The sequence below is a fragment of the Maylandia zebra genome, linkage group LG13, assembly GCF_041146795.1.
Source record: "Maylandia zebra isolate NMK-2024a linkage group LG13, Mzebra_GT3a, whole genome shotgun sequence".
Lineage (NCBI taxonomy): Eukaryota > Metazoa > Chordata > Actinopteri > Cichliformes > Cichlidae > Maylandia > Maylandia zebra.
In genome coordinates, this window is record NC_135179.1 from 33,823,938 (window position 1) to 33,846,023 (window position 22,086).

Here is a 22,086-nt window from a genome sequence, read left to right on the forward strand (position 1 = left end):
TATTTTGAAGCCCCCCCGTGTGCGCGGAGCGGAGGCTCAGAGCCGCTGCTGGCCGACACACAGCGCTGTTCTGCGCGGAGCGGAGGGCGGAGAGCCGGGCAAAGCCGAAGCAGCTGGAGCGTTAAACCCGGACTCGGAGCCGAGCGTGCGGGACTCAAGGCGCCTCCGTGTCTGGAGCGGGTCTGGATTCATGCTGATGCCGTGCAGTCCGCTGCGGTCCGGATCCGTGTAGTTCGGCGGGTCGTGGTGGGGAGGATGGAGGGGAGGGAGAAGCCCAGACCCGGTCCGGATTACCTGATGCAACTCATGAACGACAAGAAGCTGATGAGCGGTCTGCCGAACTTCTGCGGAATCTTCCAGCACCTGGAGAGGCTCCTGGACGAAGGTGAGACCCGCACGCGCGCGAGAGGGTTTAAATCAAAGGAAAAGTTTACTGAAACCATCCTGATACTTTTTCTTTTAAAACTTCTACAAGTTAAAGTGCTGGCAGTACTACATGTACTGCAGTAAGTACTGTCAGAAAGTGTGCTATGTGTTTTCAGAGTAAAAGTACTGTCTGAAGCATACTCGAGTAACGTATCATACTTTAGTGATCATGGATTTTAATAACTGATCATCATTTATTGATTTCATTGATCAGAAAGATTAAAAAACAAATGGGTGAGCTGGCACGTTTAACCCCACCCACAATTTTCACTAATCAGTAGGAATCCAACTCAGTCACTTTACAGCCTCATTGCATTATTAGGGGCATGGCCTCTGTGACTGACAGGTGGATGGGACACAGGCGGCTCTTGTTGCTGTCTGCTAGCTTCTCCTGAACTGGACCTCGGCTGTGTTTGTGCTGTTGGAGCCTTCTGGGCTGCTGTGAGGTTATTGTGGTCATGTGACTGCTGACATTATGTGGCAGTGCTCCAGCGGACATCGAGGTGGAGGAATGAGAACATCTGGTTCAGTTTGTGTGCGCACAGATGTTTTCTGCAGGTGTGAATGTTTGAATAAAGTTTCACAGTTTGAGGACTGAAATACAAGAAGCTCATGGTCAGTGAGGGTCGATTGATCTGCAGACTGATGCAGCAGACGTCCACCTGTCTCACATTAGCTCACCTGTGTCTCTGTCAGGTGATCTGCTTTTCCATGAAGTTCATACTTCGAGCACGCTGAGGCTGGCCGGCTATCTGTAAGTTAGCCACACATGCCCAGATGAGCTTTGCTATCACTACACTGACACTCAGGTGTGCAGGATATAGACATGTCTGTACAGCACACGCCCTCCAAGAAGCTCTTTTTATACCCAGTCATGAGACTGACCTGCTGCCCGCTCACCTGATTGGCTGCTAAACACCAGGCTTTTTGGAGACAATTCAAATATATCTGATATTTATATTAAAACGGTGAAATGATTTCCTCAGTTTAAACACTTGATTTCTATAGATAATGAAATATGACTCAATATTCTGCTTACATTTACATTTTCTCAGCGAGTGAGCTTTTTTAGAGCCGGGTTGTAGATGCTAGGGTTAGACTGCATTTCACTAGATGGCCACAGGGGGTATTTACCTAATAAACACTTAATAACAGTTAGGTTCGTTTACAGTAGAGTCCTGTGAACTCGGACCAACATGGCCAACGTGTCAGGTGTGTTGTTTACCTGTGAGTTACTGATGTAGAAAGTGCGCTGTGATTGGACGGCTAGACCTGACGCTAGGGAGAATTGTGGCATGTGTCTGAACACTGCTTTTCCAACAGCACCTGAACACACCACAGTATGAAACCTTACTCCTCTTTATTTCTGTCCTCTGTGTGCGTCTCAATTACACTAAGTGCAGCTATTCATCATTTAATTGGTCTAATCAATTAATTCAAAAGCTCAGATGAAGTGTGTGTGTGTGTGTGTGTGTGTGTGTGTGTGTGTGTGTGTGTGTGTGTGTGTGTGTGTGTCAGTCAGAGAGAGAGAAGAAAATCAATTTACCCAGAATCCCCTCTGGCTGGCGTCCCTGCTGTAATAGCCTCAGACAGTAAAACCACTAGTACCAGTGTGTGTGTGTCTGTCTGACTTTGTGAGGACCAACATCCCATTTTAACCATTGTAGAGAGGACGTTCCTGCCTGTTAGGTCTCTGTGTTGACTCCTCAGTGTAAGATGATCCTTTGAAGACCTCTGTGATGGTTCACGTTGGAATCAGGGCGACAATGAGGGTGACGAAGAGACCATGTGAGGACATGGTGCTTATACGATAACCTTTCATGACTGGTGATCTCCTCCTCTGCGCCATGACTCGGGGCATTGACATTGAAGTGAATGTTGTAGGCGGACTGAAAGCACGTTGGTTTATTTTGGAGGTGTGTCCTGAGCAGAGATGGGCAGTAACGCGTTACTGTAATCTGATTACTTTTCTCAAGTAACGAGTAAAGTAAGGGATTACTATTGCAAAAACGATAATTAGATTACTGTCACTTTCCCGTAGGAACGCTGCGTTACTGCGTTACTAAAACCGTGATTTTTGTCTGTCTCATGACAGTGACGTAAGCGAGTGCGACGTCCGTGACAACAGCTGTGTGCAGATCAACAATGGATCACATATCGAGTACGGGAGAGAGTATGAGCGTGCAGTGTTTAAAGCGTGGAAGTACTGACCTTACTTTGAGTTTGATTCCATAAAAAGTGACAAAAACATTAGTGTCCGCTGTGCGTGGGAAGAAAACTTCTTTTTACAGCGAAAAAACCCCTAAACCTCCAACAAGCACCGAGTAGCTACGACGTAATGGGAAACTCACAGAGAAACTCGCGGATTCTTCCACTGACCGCGGCACACCTGCACCAGGGTAAACCTCCGCCTGCCCCACTCCTGCTTTACAGGTGAAAATAGAGCAACAGGACCGCTGAGTCTTTGACTTTATTTATTTTCTGCTGTGTTTTACTTGCATCTATTTGAAAGACTGAGTGTAAACACACAAAATATTTTATTTTATGAGCTGGAATGTGCAGAAAATAGGTTTAAATGTTAAACTAATTTCTTCCAGTCAGAGAATGTTGCATATAATTAAATCTTTGCTTGATGCATAAAGTTAAAAGATTAAAACTAATAAAACAAGTTTTAAAAAGATACTTTTCCATTTGATTACATTTTGTATGATGGATTATGCAGAAAAAGTAGAATTGGGCTGAAAGATCTATCACTTTATCACCTCTTCAGGTTGTAAATCGGGTTTTTAAAAAGTAACTAAGTAACTAAGTAATTAATTACTTTTGAAAATAAGTAATCAGTAAAGTAAGAGGGTTACTTTTTGGGGGAAGTAATCAGTAATTAGTTACTGATTACTTTTTTTAAGTAACTTGACCAACACTGGTCCTGAGGGCGGGTTGCCTGCTCCCATGTTGCTGGTTATTGTGGCCGTGATGCTGCAGGAGCTGCAGACTGTGAGGAGCTCACTTGATGTGATGGAAAGTCTCTGATGCTAACCAGCAGGTTAGTGTGTTTCTAACCTGCTGAGGAGATGCTCAGGTGTTTCCTACCTGTGCAGCTGCTTGTTTCCTGTTTCCTGCTCACAGACGTCTGCTGCAAACAGCCGTCTGACATGAGGATGAACTCAGAACTCAGAGTTGCATGTTCGTGTGTGTGTGTGTGTGTGTGTGTGTGTGTGCGCGCATGTGTGTGTGTGTGCGTGTGTGTGCGCACTCCTAGCTCCTGATTGGCTGATGGTGAGGGCTGTTTTGTTGCTCTGAATCACCACACAGACAGCTTCATAAAGTCTCCCAGCATGCATTGCGAGGGAGAAATAAATCTTACCGGGGTGGTGGTCAGTATAAGATGTGCGATCATCATGGAAACAGTTACCTGGGATACTGCAACTTCCTGTGAAAGCTGCACTGGTTTCACGTCCCTACTTGCTGCTGTTTCAAGACAGAAACAAAGAGCTGAGCTGCAGCTTAAACACACGTTCAATGCCACATGTTAAACCAACATGCTAAAAACATGCACATGAAAGAATACAGAAGCAACACAGGAGTCCTGAGGAACCCCACAGCTAGCTGCTATAACACAGAGTTTTTAGCTGGTTTCTAACTACAGACCTCTCCAAAGGTCTGCTGGCCTAAGTCTTCGTCTGCAGGGTGATGTCAAATGATTGTTGTCACATGTTGTTTTGCTTTTTTGCTTTATTTTGTAACCAGACATGTCCCAGTGTTAAACATTTGCAGGACCAAATCTGTCAAAGTTATCACAGTGATAAAGCTGCGGCTCTGTAAAGGAGAAAGGACCGAGAACACCAACCGTTATAACTGCAGTAAAGGTGGATGGTGGTCTCCACAGAGGGGGGACCCATCAGCAATCAGGCGCCTGTAACACAGTCTTCAGACCTCCTCTCAGGTGGTTCGACACCAACTCACAGCTTGACCCATAACTCACATGATTACAGGGTGGGTCAGCAACTGTGAGGATGACCCCCGAGAGGACAAGCCTACCAGAGGACAAAGACCCGAGACACCACATCGTTCTGTCCAGTGAAACATTTGCAAGAACCTCCAAATGCCTTAAACTTAAGAACTTAAGGAGTTGCAGGACCTAGAAGACTAAGAAACCACACAGGTTAAAGTGTTCTCTTCAGTTGAGCTTGATCTGTGAAACATGAACATTATTACACTCAGCTGTTCACTGATCAGGCTCAACATGAAGGGAAAGCTGACCGATGTTTGCAGGTCAGGTTATCGTCTGGCTGCTTCAAGGTTCAAACTCCACGAGGAGAGCAGCAGTCACACAGATCATCAGTTCCACCTTCATCATCCATCACATCCATCTCACCTGCAGATACAAGAAGCTAAAGAGGACACGGGAATGACAGATCATGGAATCAGGTGAGAACATCATCGTCACCTCAGGTTTCAGAGGTTCGCACGGTGATGTTTGGAAAAATATGAACACGACCTTTAAATCAGTTACAAATATAAAACCTGAATGTCTGATCAGATTTACTCCAAACACAAAGAAAAGGTGAGCAGCAAAACAAAACGCAGAGAAACAGTGCCTCCAGCGCTGAAAACCTGAACATAAAGGACAAGTCTGAAGACGGCGCGCTCAAACATCGGTTTTCAGTTAAGTTTGATTCCAGCTGTTTGTTTCCCTCCGAGCTCCATCAGCTCCTCTTTACCTGCTGCAGGTGTTTTAGTGCTGATGGCCTGTGCGTCCCACTCACCTCTGCCACGAACGCCAAACAGAATCAGCTTCTGATTGGCCAGACCGCAGAACAGTTTTCCACTTCCTGCGTGTGTGTGTGTTTCAGAGATCAGCCGCGTGAGGAAGGACATGTACACGGACACGCTGAACGGATCGGAGAAGAGCAGCGAGCTGCCGGACGCTGTCGGCCCAACGGTGCAGCTGCAGGAGAAACTCTACGTCCCCGTGAAGGAGCATCCCGACGTATGTCTGTGTGTGTGGATCATCGTGATGCACCAATAATAATTCATTTCCTGTGTTTCCATCAGTGTTGCTCTGTTTCAAAGTTTTACGACTCAGTAGATTCATTCTAACTATTTATGGCTATTTCTGAAAGAGGATTGGCTGATTAGTGCTTAGGTTGTCATGGTAACAGGCTGACCTGTGTGTGTATGTCAGTTTAACTTTGTGGGGAGGATTCTGGGCCCTCGCGGTCTGACAGCGAAGCAGCTGGAGGCTGAAACTGGATGTAAGATCATGGTGAGAGGAAGAGGCTCTATGAGAGACAAGAAGAAGGTAACGTGCACATGCACACACAGCATGTCAGGTATTCATATCTTGTGGGGACATGTAATTAACACAATGCGTTCCTTAGCCCCTAACCATGAAAAATGAATGCCTAACCTTGAGCCTAAGCCCTAGCTATCACCCTGACACTAAAAACACATTTAGTCTCAAACATGCCTTCAGACTTGTGGGGACCAGGATTTTGGTCCCCATAAGTGTAGTAAACTTCCAATTATTGCTACCCACAAAGATATGAATACACGCTCATACGCACGCACACAGAAGGCATAAGATGAAAATTTTCTTCTTATATTTCAAATATTTGATTTTCTTGGTTTAATCAAAGCAGTGACGTAAAAAGTGAAAATGCCTGACACTGAAACACAGTCAGAGGTCAGTCAGCAGATTTTCATTTAAAGAACAACACATATGAAAATACACATCTGGTGTAGATATGCAGGGCTGATCCAGAGACAGAACACGTGAGCCTGAGCATCACTCAGATGTGTTTCAACATTTAAAACGAACGAAGAGCCTTCTCTTTGTTTGAGAAGCTAGAAGAGTGAGAACGTGCACGGCTGCTGAGGTATGACACATTTCCTTATCACAGAGAGTGTGTTCTTATGAATTTTATTCCAGATGTTAGGGTTAACTCTGCATTCTGCTTGTGTTTTATTGTGCATTTTCTGAAGGACTTTGTAACATTCGGTTTGATGTGTGCACAGAGGAGATCAGTCAGAATAGAACGTGTCAGTAGAATTAGGTCGCTCAGTGAAGTGACCGCTTATTGTTGTGAATCTGCAGGTTCTGAGTGCATCAACGAACGCTGAGCTGCGTCTTTCCTTTTACTTGAACTTCTATCCTATCACAGCGAACGTCCACTCAACCCGAAACAGATACCTGCAGAAGTTCTTCTGCAGGTATCTGTTTCGGGTTGCAGGATCCAGCCTGAGCTCAGTGGACCAAACCAGTTTGAGCAGGGTCTTTCTTCATGCAGGTGCAGACTAATGTGGGATGGGCCTGATTGGAGAAATAGTTCATGTCCGAAACAGGAAGTATCTGTGGCTCCAACGAAGCCCGAAAATCTGTCGCTGTCTCAGATGGATGGTCTGTCCCTAAAACTGAGACTTTCACTGATTAGAGTTCAGTTTGAAAACTATAAAAATAAAGTCACACATCCTTCCAAAAAAGCTCTTAAACTCTTCTGTTGCTTGAACTTCAAACTGAAGCCAAAATCCCAGCTTGCATTCTGAACTTTATAAAGTTTCATTCTGCTTTGGCAGAAAGGACAGGACATTTTGGGTTAGGGTTAGGTCCTGTCAGACTGAAGAAAGACTTGTGACATGAATTTGTCTTTAGCTTGAGATTTTAAATACAACTCCGAACAGGATGTTGCTTCATGCACCCGTGTGTCAGAAAGTTTGTCTGCCAACTTTCAGGAAGAGCTGAGACTCTAAAATAAGAGCTGACGAGCTGCTTCCTGTGAAAGCTCTGAGTCTGCAGAAGCAGCCGAGTCACACGGTCTCCTCAGGATTAAGACTCTCTGAATGATTCACAGTGAAGAAACTATTTCAAACATTTCAGGTCAAACTGCTGAAAAAACATGCGTGTTTGTGTTTCTGCGTGTGTGACGCTGACAAGGTTAGCCACCTGCTACGCTAACAGAGGTACATGAGACAGGCGTAGCAACAGTTCAACACAAGCCAGATGGAGCTAGAGGAGAGGGAGGACAATGAATGAGGGGGGTGTTGGTTTTGCACTGATGTCGTGCTGAAACTCATACAGTTTTTGTTAAGACCACTCATCTGTGCAAGAAAACGATCGTCCAATCATCTGCCGATCCTCTGCTAACTCAGCAGACTTCCTGCTAACACGCTAACAGGCTGAACGCCAGCAGAAGATCGCAATATATAGCATGCTGTAGGTATTACAGGTACTGTGCTGCAGTGGTTTGTGTCATATCTATCTAACAGACTCAATTTGTTCGTATAAATGGAGAATCTACTTCACACACTGAGGTTAATTATGGAGTTCCACAGGGTTCAGTGCTAGGACCAATTCTGTTTACATTATACATGCTTCCCTTAGGCAGCATCATTAGAAGACATAGCATACATTTACACTGCTATGCAGATGACACCCAGCTCTATCTGTCCATGAAGCCATATAACACACACCAATTAGTTAAACTTTGACCAGGACATGTCCTTCAATGCAAATATTAAACAAATATGTGAGACTGCTTTCTTCCATTTGTGCAACATCTCTAAAGTTAGAAATATCCTGTCTCAGAGTGACGCTGAAAAACTAGTTCATGCATTTATTACTTCCAGGCTGGACGACTGTCATTCATTATTATCAGGAAGTCCTAAAAACTCCCTGTAAAGCCTTCAGTTAATCTCAGTTTTTTTTAACCTTATAATATAAATTACCTTGAGGTGACTGTTGTTGTGATCTGGTGGCTTACTTATAGTTCCTAGAGTATTTAAAAGTAGAATGGGACACAGAGCCTTTAGCTTTGAGGCCCCTCTTCTGAGGACTACAGACAGTGAATGTAAAAACAAACTGTAACTCCCTGGATGCATTTCACCAAAGTCAGTCAATTGTGAACACCAGACAGCATGTGAATATTTACTACTTGTCTCTGTCTTCACTCATGTCTCCACCTGCAGGAAGACCAGAACAGAGGGAAGCCAAACTGGGAGCACCTGAACGAGGACCTTCATGTCCTCATCATGGTGGAAGACGCCCAGAACCGAGCCGACATCAAACTCAAACGAGCTGTAGATGAAGTCACCAAGCTGCTCGTGCCTGCTGTGAGTCCCCTGACCTCTGACCTGTGTGTGTTTTTGTGAGGACAAAGGAAGTTCTACATATCCAGGCTTTCTTCAAGTTCGCTGGCTTGATGAACTCTAAAACTTGCTATTTATCAACTTTTTCTGTTAAGTCGGGATCTCTATTAGCGCCAGGTGCTCTGACCAGAGACATTAAAGGTCTATGATGATGATGAAACCTGTAAAGAGGTGAACCCCTCAGAGGTGGAGCAGCAGAAACTGGTTAATCTGCTGATTTGTGACAGAGAAGAATAAAGGTTTGAATGGCAGGAAGGATGTTGCTCTGAGCGCGCTCAGCGCTGCTGTTTGTTTCCTAGGTGACAGCTTCACATCACAGCTGTGAAACATGACAGCTTCCTGTCCCACAGCCTGATGAAGGGCACGTGAGATCAGATCAGAGGGAACGAATGTGATTGGTTGAAAAGGCGTTCATGTTTCATGATCACATGAACACTTGATCACATGAAAGGTAAATGGCCTGTATTTGTATAGCGCTTTACTAGTCCCTAAGGACCCCATAGCGCTTTACACATCCAGTCATCCACCCATTCACACACACATTCACACACTGGTGATGGCAGCTACATTGCAGCCACAGCCACCCTGGGGCGCACTGACAGAGGTGAGGCTGCTGGACACTGGCGCCACCGGGCCCTCTGGCCACCACCAGTAGGCAACGGGTGAAGCGTCTTGCCCAAGGACACAACAACTGCGACTGTCCAAGCCGGGGCTCGAACCAGCAACCTTCTGATTACAAGGCGAACTCCCAACTCTTGAGCCACGATCGCCCCATGAACACGTGCACTTTCAGTCTGATCTGCTGGAGCTTCTTCATTCATTGCTTTCAGGAACATGCTGCACACAGAGAATCTCTCACTCTGAAAACATGCTGCATTAAAGAATCAGAGGAAACTCTGAGCCTCACCTGGTGATGCTCAGCATCAGTCACCATGGTGATTCGGCAGGTAAACGGACTCGGGTCGCTGACATCAACCTCACTTTGGGGTTTCAGCCCTTGGGCTTTAACCTTCATGTTCATGTTAGAATCACTTCTAGATTTAGGAGTGTGTGTGTCTGTGTGTGTTTGCGTGTGTGTGTGTGTGAGAGAGAGAGAGACAGGAAGTGCAGTGATTCTGCTGATCTTCACTTCCTCCACTCTCACTTCCTTGATTTGTGCAGAGGCAGGAAGAAAAAAAACTAGGAAGTGAGTCTGGGCACCTGATGATTCTCTTTGTGTGTGTGTGTGTGTGTGTGTGTGCGTGTGTGTGTGTGTGCGTGTTTTCTAACAGGAAGTTGGAGGGAGGCATTGAAGTTACTTTCATGTTGCAGAGACACAAAGTGGTTTAGAAGTCAGTTTGTAGTTGGACTGAAGAAAATGAAAGATGTTAACTGACGAGCTGATTGTCTAACGAGCTCGTGGCAGGTGTGTCGTGTGTGTTTGATGTTGTGTTGTGTTTCCTCTCAGGAATTGGTAGAAATAATCGCCGTTGTGTGGTGGACAGCAGCGCCCCATGTGGTCTGCACAGCCCTAAGCAGGCTGGTTACTGAGCGTGCTCATAGGATACTGTAACCATCATGAGTTCAAGTCATCTTAATTTGACAAAAGTTTATTTCTGGGACTTGAATGGTCTCTAGCATATCGAGACTATCTCTCCACACCATTATATATTCCATATATACGGGGTACGAACCTCCTTGGTCGTGGGGCGTTGATAATTCTTTAAGACACTCCAGCTTGCCCGGCCACGCCCCACAGCTCACGTATAAAACAGCTGTGCAGACATGACATGACTGTTTGACGTGATTGTTTGATCTCCACTTGTGTCGTGTGTGTGAGTGACTTTTCTTCGAGAGTGCTGTGTGTGTGTGCATCCGTCAGGAGCCTCTTTCGGCAGCCTCCCTGGGTGCTAGCCTCTCCCCTGCCCTTTCCCTTAGCTTGGTCTCCCTTAGCTGGTTTCCCTCAGCCGTGGTTCCCCTTAGCTTGGTTCCCCTTTATCTTTCCCTCGGCCCCGGTTTCCCCTAGTTGGTCTCCTGTGGCCCGGTTCCTTTGCCAATCGAGCTGCCGTCTGTGTGTGTGGCATCTTGCCCGTGTTCCCTCGGCATCTTGCCCGCCTTGCAGGCTTCACGGCACTGGGACTTCGCTGTGCTACAGCTGGCGAGTGAGCATTCTCCGGTCTGTTAGCCTGTCTGCCGTTGCCCATAGCTTGGGTGCAGCCAGCAAGACTCGGCTCGTTGCTCGGCTACAGTGGGAAGGATGTCAGATTTCCAAGCATACGCTTTCACCTGTCACCTGTCACCCACCTGTCCCTGGGCTGCCCCCTGCTGGTCCCCAGGCACAGTGTCGGGCAAAATGGGTCCCTTCAGCTCTTAATTAGAGCATGACGGGTGTGGGAACTAGCCTTTCCTGAGGTCCCATCTAGTAGAGCGAACCTCAAGGTTGATGATGTCATACAGCCACAGCGCCTCCTATCTCATGTGCCGCTGCTGCCTGATTGGTCTGGTTGCAGGCAGTGAGTGTGCTGCATCCCAGCATTTGTGGTCCCCTGCCCGCAGATGGTTGCTGCTATGCATGGTGGGAGTAGTTTGCCTTTGGCCCCTCCCCCAATAGCCCTGTCCCTGGTCTCTTTGGACGCCCCTTCGGGCCCTCCCTGGGCAGGGCAGCATGCCCTAACAGGGGCGTGAGGGTAACTGATGCCCTGCTGGCGGCCATTTCGTCGCTCCCTCTACAGGGATGGAGCTTGACACGTCAGCTGCAGGCAGGCTGGGGACATGGAGAGCCCTCCCCAATCTTGTGCCTCTTGGGCTAAAATGGAGATGATGGCTGCAGCGTTGCCTCCCATTGCCCCGCCTCTGTGAGGCCTGTGCCGGTGGAGGTTGATTCTCAGGAGGATGATGTTTATGACGCTTGACTCTGGTCAGACGACCAGGGTTACAGTGGGGCAAAAAAGTATTTAGTCAGCCACCGATTGTGCAAGTTCCCCCACTTAAAATGATGACAGAGGTCAGTAATTTGCACCAGAGGTACACTTCAACTGTGAGAGACAGAATGTGAAAAAAAAATCCATGAATCCACATGGTAGGATTTGTAAAGAATTTATTCGTAAATCAGGGTGGAAAATAAGTATTTGGTCAATAACAAAAATACAACTCAATACTTTGTAACATAACCTTTGTTGGCAATAACAGAGGTCAAACGTTTACTATAGGTCTTTACCAGGTTTGCACACACAGTAGCTGGTATTTTGGCCCATTCCTCCATGCAGATCTTCTCGAGAGCAGTGATGTTTTGGGGCTGTCGCCGAGCAACACAGACTTTCAACTCCCGCCACAGATTTTCTATGGGGTTGAGGTCTGGAGACTGGCTAGGCCACTCCAGGACTTTCAAATGCTTCTTACGGAGCCACTCCTTTGTTGCCCGGGCGGTGTGTTTTGGATCATTGTCATGTTGGAAGACCCAGCCTCGTTTCATCTTCAAAGTTCTCACTGATGGAAGGAGGTTTTGGCTCAAAATCTCACGATACATGGCCCCATTCATTCTGTCCTTAACACGGATCAGTCGTCCTGTCCCCTTGGCAGAAAAACAGCCCCATAGCATGATGTTTCCACCCCCATGCTTCACAGTAGGTATGGTGTTCTTGGGATGCAACTCAGTATTCTTCTTCCTCCAAACACGACGAGTTGAGTTTATACCAAAAAGTTCTACTTTGGTTTCATCTGACCACATGACATTCTCCCAATCCTCTGCTGTATCATCCATGTGCTCTCTGGCAAACTTCAGACGGGCCTGGACATGCACTGGCTTCAGCAGCGGAACACGTCTGGCACTGCGGGATTTGATTCCCTGCCGTTGTAGTGTGTTACTGATGGTGACCTTTGTTACTTTGGTCCCAGCTCTCTGCAGGTCATTCACCAGGTCCCCCCGTGTGGTTCTGGGATCTTTGCTCACCGTTCTCATGATCATTTTGACCCCACGGGATGAGATCTTGCGTGGAGCCCCAGATCGAGGGAGATTATCAGTGGTTTTGTATGTCTTCCATTTTCTGATGATTGCTCCCACAGTTGATTTTTTCACACCAAGCTGCTTGCCTATTGTAGATTCACTCTTCCCAGTCTGGTGCAGGTCTACAATACTTTTCCTGGTGTCCTTCGAAAGCTCTTTGGTCTTGGCCATGGCGGAGTTTGGAGTCTGACTGTTTGAAGCTGTGGACAGGTGTCTTTTATACAGATGATGAGTTCAAACAGGTGCCATTCATACAGGTAACGAGTGGGGGACAGAAAAGCTTCTTACAGAAGACGTTACAGGTCTGTGAGAGCCAGAGATTTTCCTTGTTTGAGGTGACCAAATACTTATTTTCCACCCTAATTTACGAATAAATTCTTTACAAATCCTACCATGTGGATTCATGGATTTTTTTTTCACATTCTGTCTCTCACAGTTGAAGTGTACCTCTGGTGCAAATTACTGACCTCTGTCATCATTTTAAGTGGGGGAACTTGCACAATCGGTGGCTGACTAAATACTTTTTTGCCCCACTGTACCTGATGGGACTGCCTGTCTACCCTGTGGCCACCTCGCTGTGCTGAGGGGCCTATGCAGGGATGTGGAGATGGCCGTGTTCAGGTGAGGCGGGGAGGACTCGGAGCCTAGGTTCAGCTGTCCTCCAACCACCCTCCTTCTTCCTGAGATCCTTTGAGTTGGGCATAGTGGCCAGCTCCGCTGCAGGCATGGGCCAGCAGTTGACAATTCTCCAGCCTGCGGCGCTGGCTCGGTCTAGTGCGTTGCCCCTGTGTCACAGGTCACACGGCCATCAGGTGCCCGCTCAGTGAGCTGACACTTCCCGACTGTCCGCAGGTGTCTTGTCGGGCCCACTCTTGCTTCCCATCTGGAGCGTCGTCTGCATATCGCGGGTTTCTGTCATGGCGATAGCCAGCTGCCGTGCTCAAGTGGCTTGGTAGGCTGTGCTCTCCTGGAGTATTGCCCGTATTCGCTGGCTTACACGCCAGTTGGACCTCGCTGCGGCGAGTGAGAATTCTCCAGCCTAGTGTAGCCAGTTTTCTGTCTGGTGTGTTACCCGCAGTGCGCCGTTCACACAACCAGCGGGGCTCCTGTCATTGTCGAGCGGAGTGGCTTCTCAGCTCTGACTGCAGTGAGTCAGAGCCAGTCAGTAAGTGAGTAAGTGTTCTCCAGCCTGTAGGGCCGACTGTGCACAAGTAGCGAGTTCGCCCCTGCTACAACAGCACTTAGCAGACGCCCGGCCCTGGGGTGGACCTTCGGGTTGTGTTCCCCACTTGGGCTTCGGCTGGCTGGACCGCCAGCCCCCTCACCAGTCTGCTGACGGCGCAGGGTGGTGTTGCGGCTTGGGGACAGACCCTTTGGGTCACGTCCCTACTTCAGCCCTCTGCTTTCAGCGGCCGTGCTGACGCTGCGGGCTGTGTTCCCCTGGCACATTGCCCACGGTTCACCGGCTTACGCTCCAGCAGCACTGGCTCCCTGTCTGGCATTGCCCACTTCTTGCTGGGTTGTGTGTCCAGTAGGGTCCCCACTCAGTTACTCGGTGAGCGACGCTTCCTCTCCTCACTGTGCTCCTAGGATTCCGGGTTCAGGCCCTGTGCACCCCAGGCTCCAGCTGGAGATCATGTGGAGAGCATGCACACAGGCTCATTGTAGCTGACTGCCTGTGCTTTCTGGCCTGCTAACCATGTGCCGCGGGTTTACATGCTTGTCAGACCTCGCTGTGTCTGACACGGCCTGTGAGTGAAAGCTCTCCAGCCTGCTGACTCCCTATCTGGTGCATTGCCTTTGTGTCATGGGCTTACACGGCCAGCACGGACCCGCTCAGTGAGCTGGGACTTTATGACTGACCTCGAGTGTCTTGTTCGAGTTTACTCTTGAGGTTCATCTGTCTGCGGACAGCACGTGGTGACGGTGCTGGGGGTGGACCTTCGGGTCATCGCCTTGCTCAGCCCTCCACTTCAGCAGGCTAGGCTACCAGGCTATGGCTGGGGTGACTGGAATCCTTGATGATCCTCCCCGCTTTCCTCAGGCACCGCTTCCTATAGATGTCTTGGAGGGAGGGAAGCTCACCTCCAATTATCCGTTCAGAGCACCGCACTACTCGCTGGAGAGCTTTGCAGTTGTAGGCGGTGCTGTTGCCATACCAGGTGGTGATGCATCCAGTGAGGATGCTCTCAATGGCACAGTGATAGAAGGTCCTGAGGATGCGGGGGCTCATGCCGAATCTTTTCAGTCTCCTGAGAAAGAAGAGGCGCTGCTGCGCCTTCTTCACTGTTTTGTTTGTGTGTACTGACCACGTAAGATCCTCAGCCAGATGTACACCAAGGAACCGGAAGCTGCTCACTCTCTCCACAGCAGCGCCGTTGATGGTGATGGGGGTGTGTACTTCTCTGCACCTCCGGAAGTCCACTATCAACTCCTTTGTCTTTGCGACGTTGAGGGTGAGATGGTTGTCTTGACACCAGTGGGTCAGGGCGCTGACCTCCTCCCTGTAAGCCGTCTCATCACCGTTGGTGATAAGACCCACCACTGTAGTGTCGTCCGCAAACTTCACAATGATGTTGGAGTTGTTAGTGGCCGTGCAGTCGTAGGTGTAGAGTGAGTACAGGAGAGGGCTCAGGTTACACAGTAACCGTACGATCTTTTGTGATCATTTACTGATGTTTGGATATTTTACAGATTGTTTTATACAACATGAATCTTTCTGTAGTGGCTGATTTCAGATTCTTTTTAAATGTATTTTACAGTTTTTCATACTTTTTAATACATCTGATACTTTCAGGCTGAATGAAATTCTGTGTGAACTTAAACTGCTGTGTGTGTCGGTTCTGCATGTTCTCACAGCACACGCGTGTCTGAAAGTCGTGTCTGTGTTTCAGGCAGAGGGCGAGGACAGTCTGAAGAAGATGCAGCTGATGGAGTTGGCCATCCTGAACGGGACGTACAGAGACGCCAGCATCAAAACCTGTAAGAGACAGACTGGCCAATCATACACAGTCATTTTAAACATGAATCATTTGTGCCAAATGTATTGGTTAAAATGAAAAACATGAAGCATGCAGTGTTTTAGATGCCATTCACACCGTTTGATTCAGATTTTCATTTTGTCTTTTTACAGCAAGCATACTAAAACTCCTCCCCTTTTTATAAACCCTCCCCTTTCCTGTTACCCATACCCAGCATCCCTCGCCTTTTCTTTCGCAGCATCTAGCGTCTCGCAACAGGCTTCTCGTGTCCTCTCAGGCCCCGCCCCCATACTGGCACCGCCCACTGCCCTGCGTACACCCGCCCCCACAGGCCCCACTCTCATGCCTCTGATTCGGCAGATCCAGACAGTGTTGCCCAATGGAACACCGGCACTGATGGCAGGGGTGGGGCCTGAGTCTGGCCTGATCTACACGACGCCTTACGATTACCCGTACACTCTGGCGGCACCAGCGTCCATCTTGGAGTACCCGCTGGACTCTGGGGGGATGTTGGGTAAGCCCGCCCCCCCCTGTTCCTGTGAATGCTCTCCCACCCCTCACCACCACACTCATGGCCAGTGGAGCCCTGCCCCTACACTGGTCCTCCGACATGCTTCCTGAGAGACAAAACAAACAAACGATCAAACAAACACACACACGGCCTTGTGCCTCCTGCTGGACGGATGAGGTCGTCATTGCTCCATCATTATCTGCCGTTTGATTGGCTGAAAATGTTTGAACTGACTTCTAGCACTGATGTCATGTGACCACAGCTTCCTGCATTGAAAACACCCTGTGAACTGAAAACACGCCTCCACTTGCAGACGCTTTCAGGTCGATGCAAACACGCCGATTTTTGGAGAGGAAGTAAAAGTTGATTCAAGTGATTTGAAAATTTGTAATCTTCAGGAAATAAAATTTCAGAGAAAAGTATTAGAAAGGTTTAAATATCAGAATAATGAGGACTTTGGTATTGTGAGAGGAAGAGCTAAATTTACACATCCAAGCATGAAATATTACTTTGGCCTTTATGAGCCACAGTGACCAATCAAAGTGAGGCACTCAAAGGGGTGTCACCTTTGTGATGATGTCTCAGTTCAGTCTCGTCCTGAAAGCCTCTCAGATCTCATCTGGAGTGAAATTGTCTCCCAGTGTGTGCCTTAATGCAAGTTTCTTATTGTTTTCATCACTGACCAACGATGATGTCATGACGTACCTGTTCTGTCACGATGGACAGGTCTGTCCCTGTCCTCCAAGGGCTGATGGGGCTAAACTTCTGCCTAGCCCCGCCCTTCTGGCTGCACGTCTACCTTTCCCACGCCACAGATTCACTTTGATCTGAAGCTATGTTTGTTACAGCCATAATGCAAACACACCTGAAAGGAAGGGTCAGAGCTTTAAAAATGAAATGATTGATAAAACCGTGCTTTAACCAAACACAGACACAGCTGTGGCCGATCAAAGTTTAGATTTTTTAAATTAAAATTTCAGGAATAACTCATCACACAGCTAGAACAAGCGTGGAGTCGTGTTTTATTTGGACTCAGTCTATAATTAAACAAAACTGCTTACAGCGCCCCCTGCTTCAGGCTGTGGACGCTTTATGTCAATGAACACAGAGTTAAACGTGATCCGAGAAAACCAGCCCAGCAAGAAACCAGTAAGAAAACAGGTGGCTTCTGGGAAACGCAGTCCTGATGTGTGACAGTGGCACAGCTGTTCACCTTTAGGCAGAACAGACAGCTCCGTGCTTTTGAAGACTTTACGGATCCTCTGAGGTTAATGAAAAATAATGGACTGTCTTTGAGTGAATTTTTTAACAAACCAACTTTGATCTGGGTTTCAGTTCAGGTCAGACTTTAAGTTAAGCTAGGGTAAGGCCTGTAAAGCTACAGATGTCTGTGGGTTTATTTTACGTTTTCTTCCATTTCATATGTTACTTTAAACATGTTACAGCGTGGATAGATGACAGAGCTAACAGTCCTATAGCTAAGTTAGGTGTGACTCTAGAGGAGACAGTAAACAGGAAGCTTTCAATTAAAGTTCTTGCTATGACGTTTGCTAACAAAACTTACGTCTGTGCAGATCTACGTCTGAAACATCAATGACTTTGCTCATGACGGATTTAATGCTGAACTTTGACCTCAGAGATGATTGGTGATGTGACCAAAGCCCTGGTGGTTACTGACAGGTTTATCAAGTATTCTGGGATCACTATGTGATTAAAACACGCCAACCAGGTGTTTTTGCTGACGGTCAGTGTAGAGCTAAAGTCTACGCTGTTGTTTCTCAAGACATAAATGTGAACATTTCTGATTTTCTCTCTCCAAAAAAGGGCAAAAGATCAAAAATAAATAATGATTTTTTTAAGTTGTATTATATTTCTTGAAATAACAAAAGTCTACATGGTAAAACATTGCTAAAATATTAGCAGCTGTTGACCAATCAGGCCACTAAATTAAATCAGCTAATCAGAGTCCCAGCTTCACTGTGAGGTCACTTCCTGTCAGAAATCAGAAACATGATTTTACTCTGTGAACTTGTAAAGATCAGAAACCTGTTGTCTGCCGGGGGTTTGGTACTAAAACAATCAAACTGTAATCTGTAGTTGGAAAGTAATCAATAGGTAACACTGACACAACTAATGAAACAAATCCGATGAAATTGCACAGAAACCTGGCGTAAACCCGACCGCCACATTAACCGAGTTCATGGTCCGAACACTCAGATGTGAACTTTTATTCGCACTCGAGGATCTCTCACAGGATGTCACGTTTTCCTTTAAAACTCGGACTTTGGTTAAAGAGATGATCTGCAGGGTGAAAGGAGACGTACAGAAAGACTTTTACCTGAAAGAACCGAACTTAAAGGATCGTCCACATGCAGTACCACGAGGTGATCACGAGACCTTTCTCATCATGGTGTCTCCCTGGTGAAAACGGTTCGCGGTAAAACTCAACGCCGAGAGATGTTGTAGACTTCACACATCAGGCTGTGATGGCCTCTCGCCTTGCTTCTCTTCATCGCAAACACCGACAGGAACAGCTCGGCAAGCGTCTTCAGAGTGAGGGACGGGAGTCCACCCTTCTCTGGATCAAGAAAATGTGGTTTCATTTTGTTCTCATTTATACAAAGATCAGATCAGAACACAAACTTCCTCTTCCTAGAAGATTTAACACGGAGGACTGTGGAGGTCCAGGAGACCTTCAGGAAGTGCTTGAGCCGACAGTGATTTTACACCTCTGACATTAATGCGTGTTTCATGTCGGAATTATTTTTCAGACTGGATGTAAACGCGGTCGGTTCAGATATTCGCCAGCTCCAGCTGGCCAACACCAGCTCATCTAAAGAGTCCTTTATTGCTCAACCACTCAGTCTTGGTTGTTCGTTGAGATGTTGAAGGAGGAAATTGGCCCTAAAGTGGTTCAGGTAGTATGTACAGGTTGCAGCGTGGTGTTAAATGAACATATACCTTTCCTTTCATTCAGAAAAAATTGACCTTTCTGATCTGTTTAAGTTAAACATGAGGACGTTTGTGAGCGATTCCAAACTTTGAGAGTTAGCATTGGTCTGCAGCGGGTTGCATTCAGGTGTAACCAGTAAACCAGAGTGTTTGCTGGTGTCTGGCAGTGATGGTGGTGGTCAGGTGAGGGACAGATGTTCCTAATGAGATTTTAATCTGTATCTGTCTGATCTCTGGAACAGACCTCCTCCTCCTCCTCCTGTGTCAGTACAGCAGATGTTCAAACCTCAGAGAAGATTTGAAGAGAAAAATGTTCGACTTGATGAATGCATCTGACCATTTCAGACACTTTCGTGTCTTACTGTCTTTTTATTTCTATTATTTTAGTTTTATCGCAAAGAGAGAGTAGCTTTTATGTGTAAAAGTATACAAATATATATGTGAGATGTAAAGAGCAGAAGTGTTTATGAAATGTGAAACTTTGCAAAGAGATGCAATAGAAGTAAAAATCTGTAGCAGCTTTTTGAATTTATGATGAAGACAGGGCCTCCTGTTTAGGTGCATGTTTCTATGGATGCTCACGTGTTTCAGCACCACTAGCAAACCTGCTGTTAGGAAAATGTAGCATTGCTTCATGACTTTCATGTTTGTTCTAAACAGAAATGATTCATTTTAAAAAAGAAATAAAAGTTTTACAGAGTAAAAAATGACTCAGAATTTCTTTCATTTCTGCAGGAAGTGAACATCGTGAGTCTTCTCATATTAACCTGTAGCCTACTAAACCTGCTTTGGCTCTGCTTTAGCTCCTGCCTCATCTGGAAACCGGTCTTATTTCACTCAGACTGCTACAGCTCAGTTGGTCCACATCAGCAGAAATGCTCTCAGGCTTTGTATCAGAGCAGATTTGAGTCACTTTTCAAAATAATGCTTCTTTAGGTGATCTTGAACCTCAGTGAAGCTACTCACTTCATGCCTACCTTTTTCTGAATGGACAGTTTCAGGAAGCCTGCAGAGGGGCAGCGCCCACGGCTTTTGATGAGTCCACCTGTCATGTTTCTGGCTGTCTGAGAGTTTAGAGTGTCTGAAGCTGAGCTTTTACCTCTCAGAAACCTTTACCCCACCCTTATAATGGATTGAAGAAATAACCCTGACCCTATGAGTTAATTCAGCTAAAATTTAGTCAGGGTTAAATAATTTGAACAAACTCCATGTAGGGTTAGTTTCCCCAATAATCATGCAGAAAGTTAAAGTTGTGCTTCTTTAAATGAGACCTCAGGTGGTGAGACTAGGGGCCAGAATATCATCCAATCCGGTCCCACACAGGGACAGGGCTGTGTGCTCAGTTCGCCTCTTTTCACTCTTACCAACAGCACAGCTATCCACTCCTCAAACACGGTTCTCAAGTTTGCAAGCGACACCACAGTAGTGTCTCATGACAAACCATGTACAGAGAGGAGATCCCAGTGCTGTTTATTGAACAATCTGATTTGATTTGATTGATTAGCATTCAAATATCTCAGTGAATACAGAATAAAGATGTACCACAAAGCAAGAAAGCATGAGACAAGGCTAATCAAAAGGTCTTGGCTGAATCATTTTCTTATTACGCCAACCCTTTTAACGAAAGATCTTTTTGCATGCAGCTCCTGTACACAGGGCTCGAAGCAAAGAATAAAACAAAGCAAAGCAAAAACAAAAAAACAAACAAAAAAACTTTCCACCTTAGATAAGTAACTACATCAAAGCAGACCAGTCAAGAGTTTCAGTATTATTATTTTTGCTCTTTTCATTCGTGATTTATATATTTTTCTAATACTCTATTTTTAAACATATTTTTAAACAAGGAAAATGAACTACACCTTGTTAAATCACTGTCATAACTATTCCACAGGTTACCTCCTCTAACAGAAACACATCGCTGCTTTATATTTGTCCTCATCTTGTTTTTCTTAAAGAAATCTGTTCTCCTTAAGTCATATTGACTCTCTCTGACTTTAAACAGCTTCTGAGTACTGCAGCAAAGCAAGTTATTTTGTGCTTTATACATTATCTGTGCCATTTTATATTCAACTAAATCATAAAATTTCAGGGTATTCAGATTAATAAACAAAATGTTAGTTGGTTCTATATAGTTTGATTGGTTTATAATTCTTATAGCTCTTTTTTGTAACTTGAAAATAGGAAGAGTGTTCGTTTTATATGCATTACCCCATATCTCCAGACAGTAAGTCATATATGGAAGCAACAGAGTACAATAAAGTGTGTATAATGAGTTTTTGTTCAGGACATGCTTTGTTTTATAGAGAATAGCGATGGTTTTTGACATTTTTGTTTTCACATGGTTTATATGAGACTTCCAACTCAGCTTATCATCAATTATCACTCCAAGAAATTTATTCTCGTACACTCTTTCAATTTCAATTCCATTAACCCTTATTTTAGATACATTTTTCATTTGTCTAGTGCCAAAAATAATCAATTTTGTTTTCTTTATATTTAATGATAACTTATTTACATCAAACCAGTTTTTTAATATATTTAACTCCTTTTCCGCTGTAGTCAGAAGCTGTTCTAGGTTTTTACCTGAGCAATACAGAGTGGTATCATCAGCAAACAATACACATTTTAACAGTTTGGAAACACTACATATGTCATTTATATATAATTTGAATAATTTAGGGCCCAGCACAGAGCCCTGAGGAACACCACAAGTTACCTTCAACTGCTTAGATTTTACATTATTGAATTCGACATATTGATATCTTTCATCCAGGTAACTTTTCATCCACTTGTATGCTAACCCTCTTATGCCATATCTCTCTAGTTTATTCATTAATATAGAATGATCAATTGTATCAAACACCTTTTTTAAGTCTATAAAAACACCAACAGTATATTCCTTATTATCTATAGCATTAGATATCCCTTCAACAAGTTCCATCACTGCCATCGAAGTGGACCTTTTCACTCTAAAGCAAGCCTATTCAAATGGCGGCCCGCGGGCCAAATGCAGCCCAGAAGCAACCTGCGAGTGGCCCTGCCTGTGGTCCTGGCAGAAACACAGAGAAAACGCAAAAAATTAATTCATT

At 45.8% G+C, this 22,086-nt stretch overlaps 1 protein-coding gene across 1 annotated transcript; it reads left to right on the forward strand.

Annotated features, from left to right (window-relative positions):
* Positions 1 to 2: 2 nt before the first annotated feature.
* qkib (QKI, KH domain containing, RNA binding b) lies at positions 3 to 17,904 on the forward strand. The gene is made up of 6 exons (XM_004575337.5): positions 3 to 385; positions 5,280 to 5,416; positions 5,612 to 5,728; positions 8,392 to 8,535; positions 15,448 to 15,535; positions 15,749 to 17,904. The coding sequence occupies exons 1-6, from the start codon at positions 256 to 258 to the stop codon at positions 16,153 to 16,155; spliced, it is 1,023 nt and encodes a 340-aa protein (XP_004575394.2). The 5' UTR covers positions 3 to 255; the 3' UTR covers positions 16,156 to 17,904.
* The last annotated feature ends 4,182 nt before the right edge of the window (positions 17,905 to 22,086 follow it).

Excerpts from the sequence above, each read along its gene's own strand:
- qkib (XM_004575337.5), top strand. The coding sequence starts at position 256 with ATGGAGGGGAGGGAGAAGCCCAGACCCGGTCCGGATTACCTGATGCAA. Across the intron at positions 5,417-5,611 it reads CCGTGAAGGAGCATCCCGAC|TTTAACTTTGTGGGGAGGAT; the intron begins GTATGTCTGTGT and ends TGTGTATGTCAG. Across the intron at positions 5,729-8,391 it reads CTATGAGAGACAAGAAGAAG|GAAGACCAGAACAGAGGGAA; the intron begins GTAACGTGCACA and ends CTCCACCTGCAG.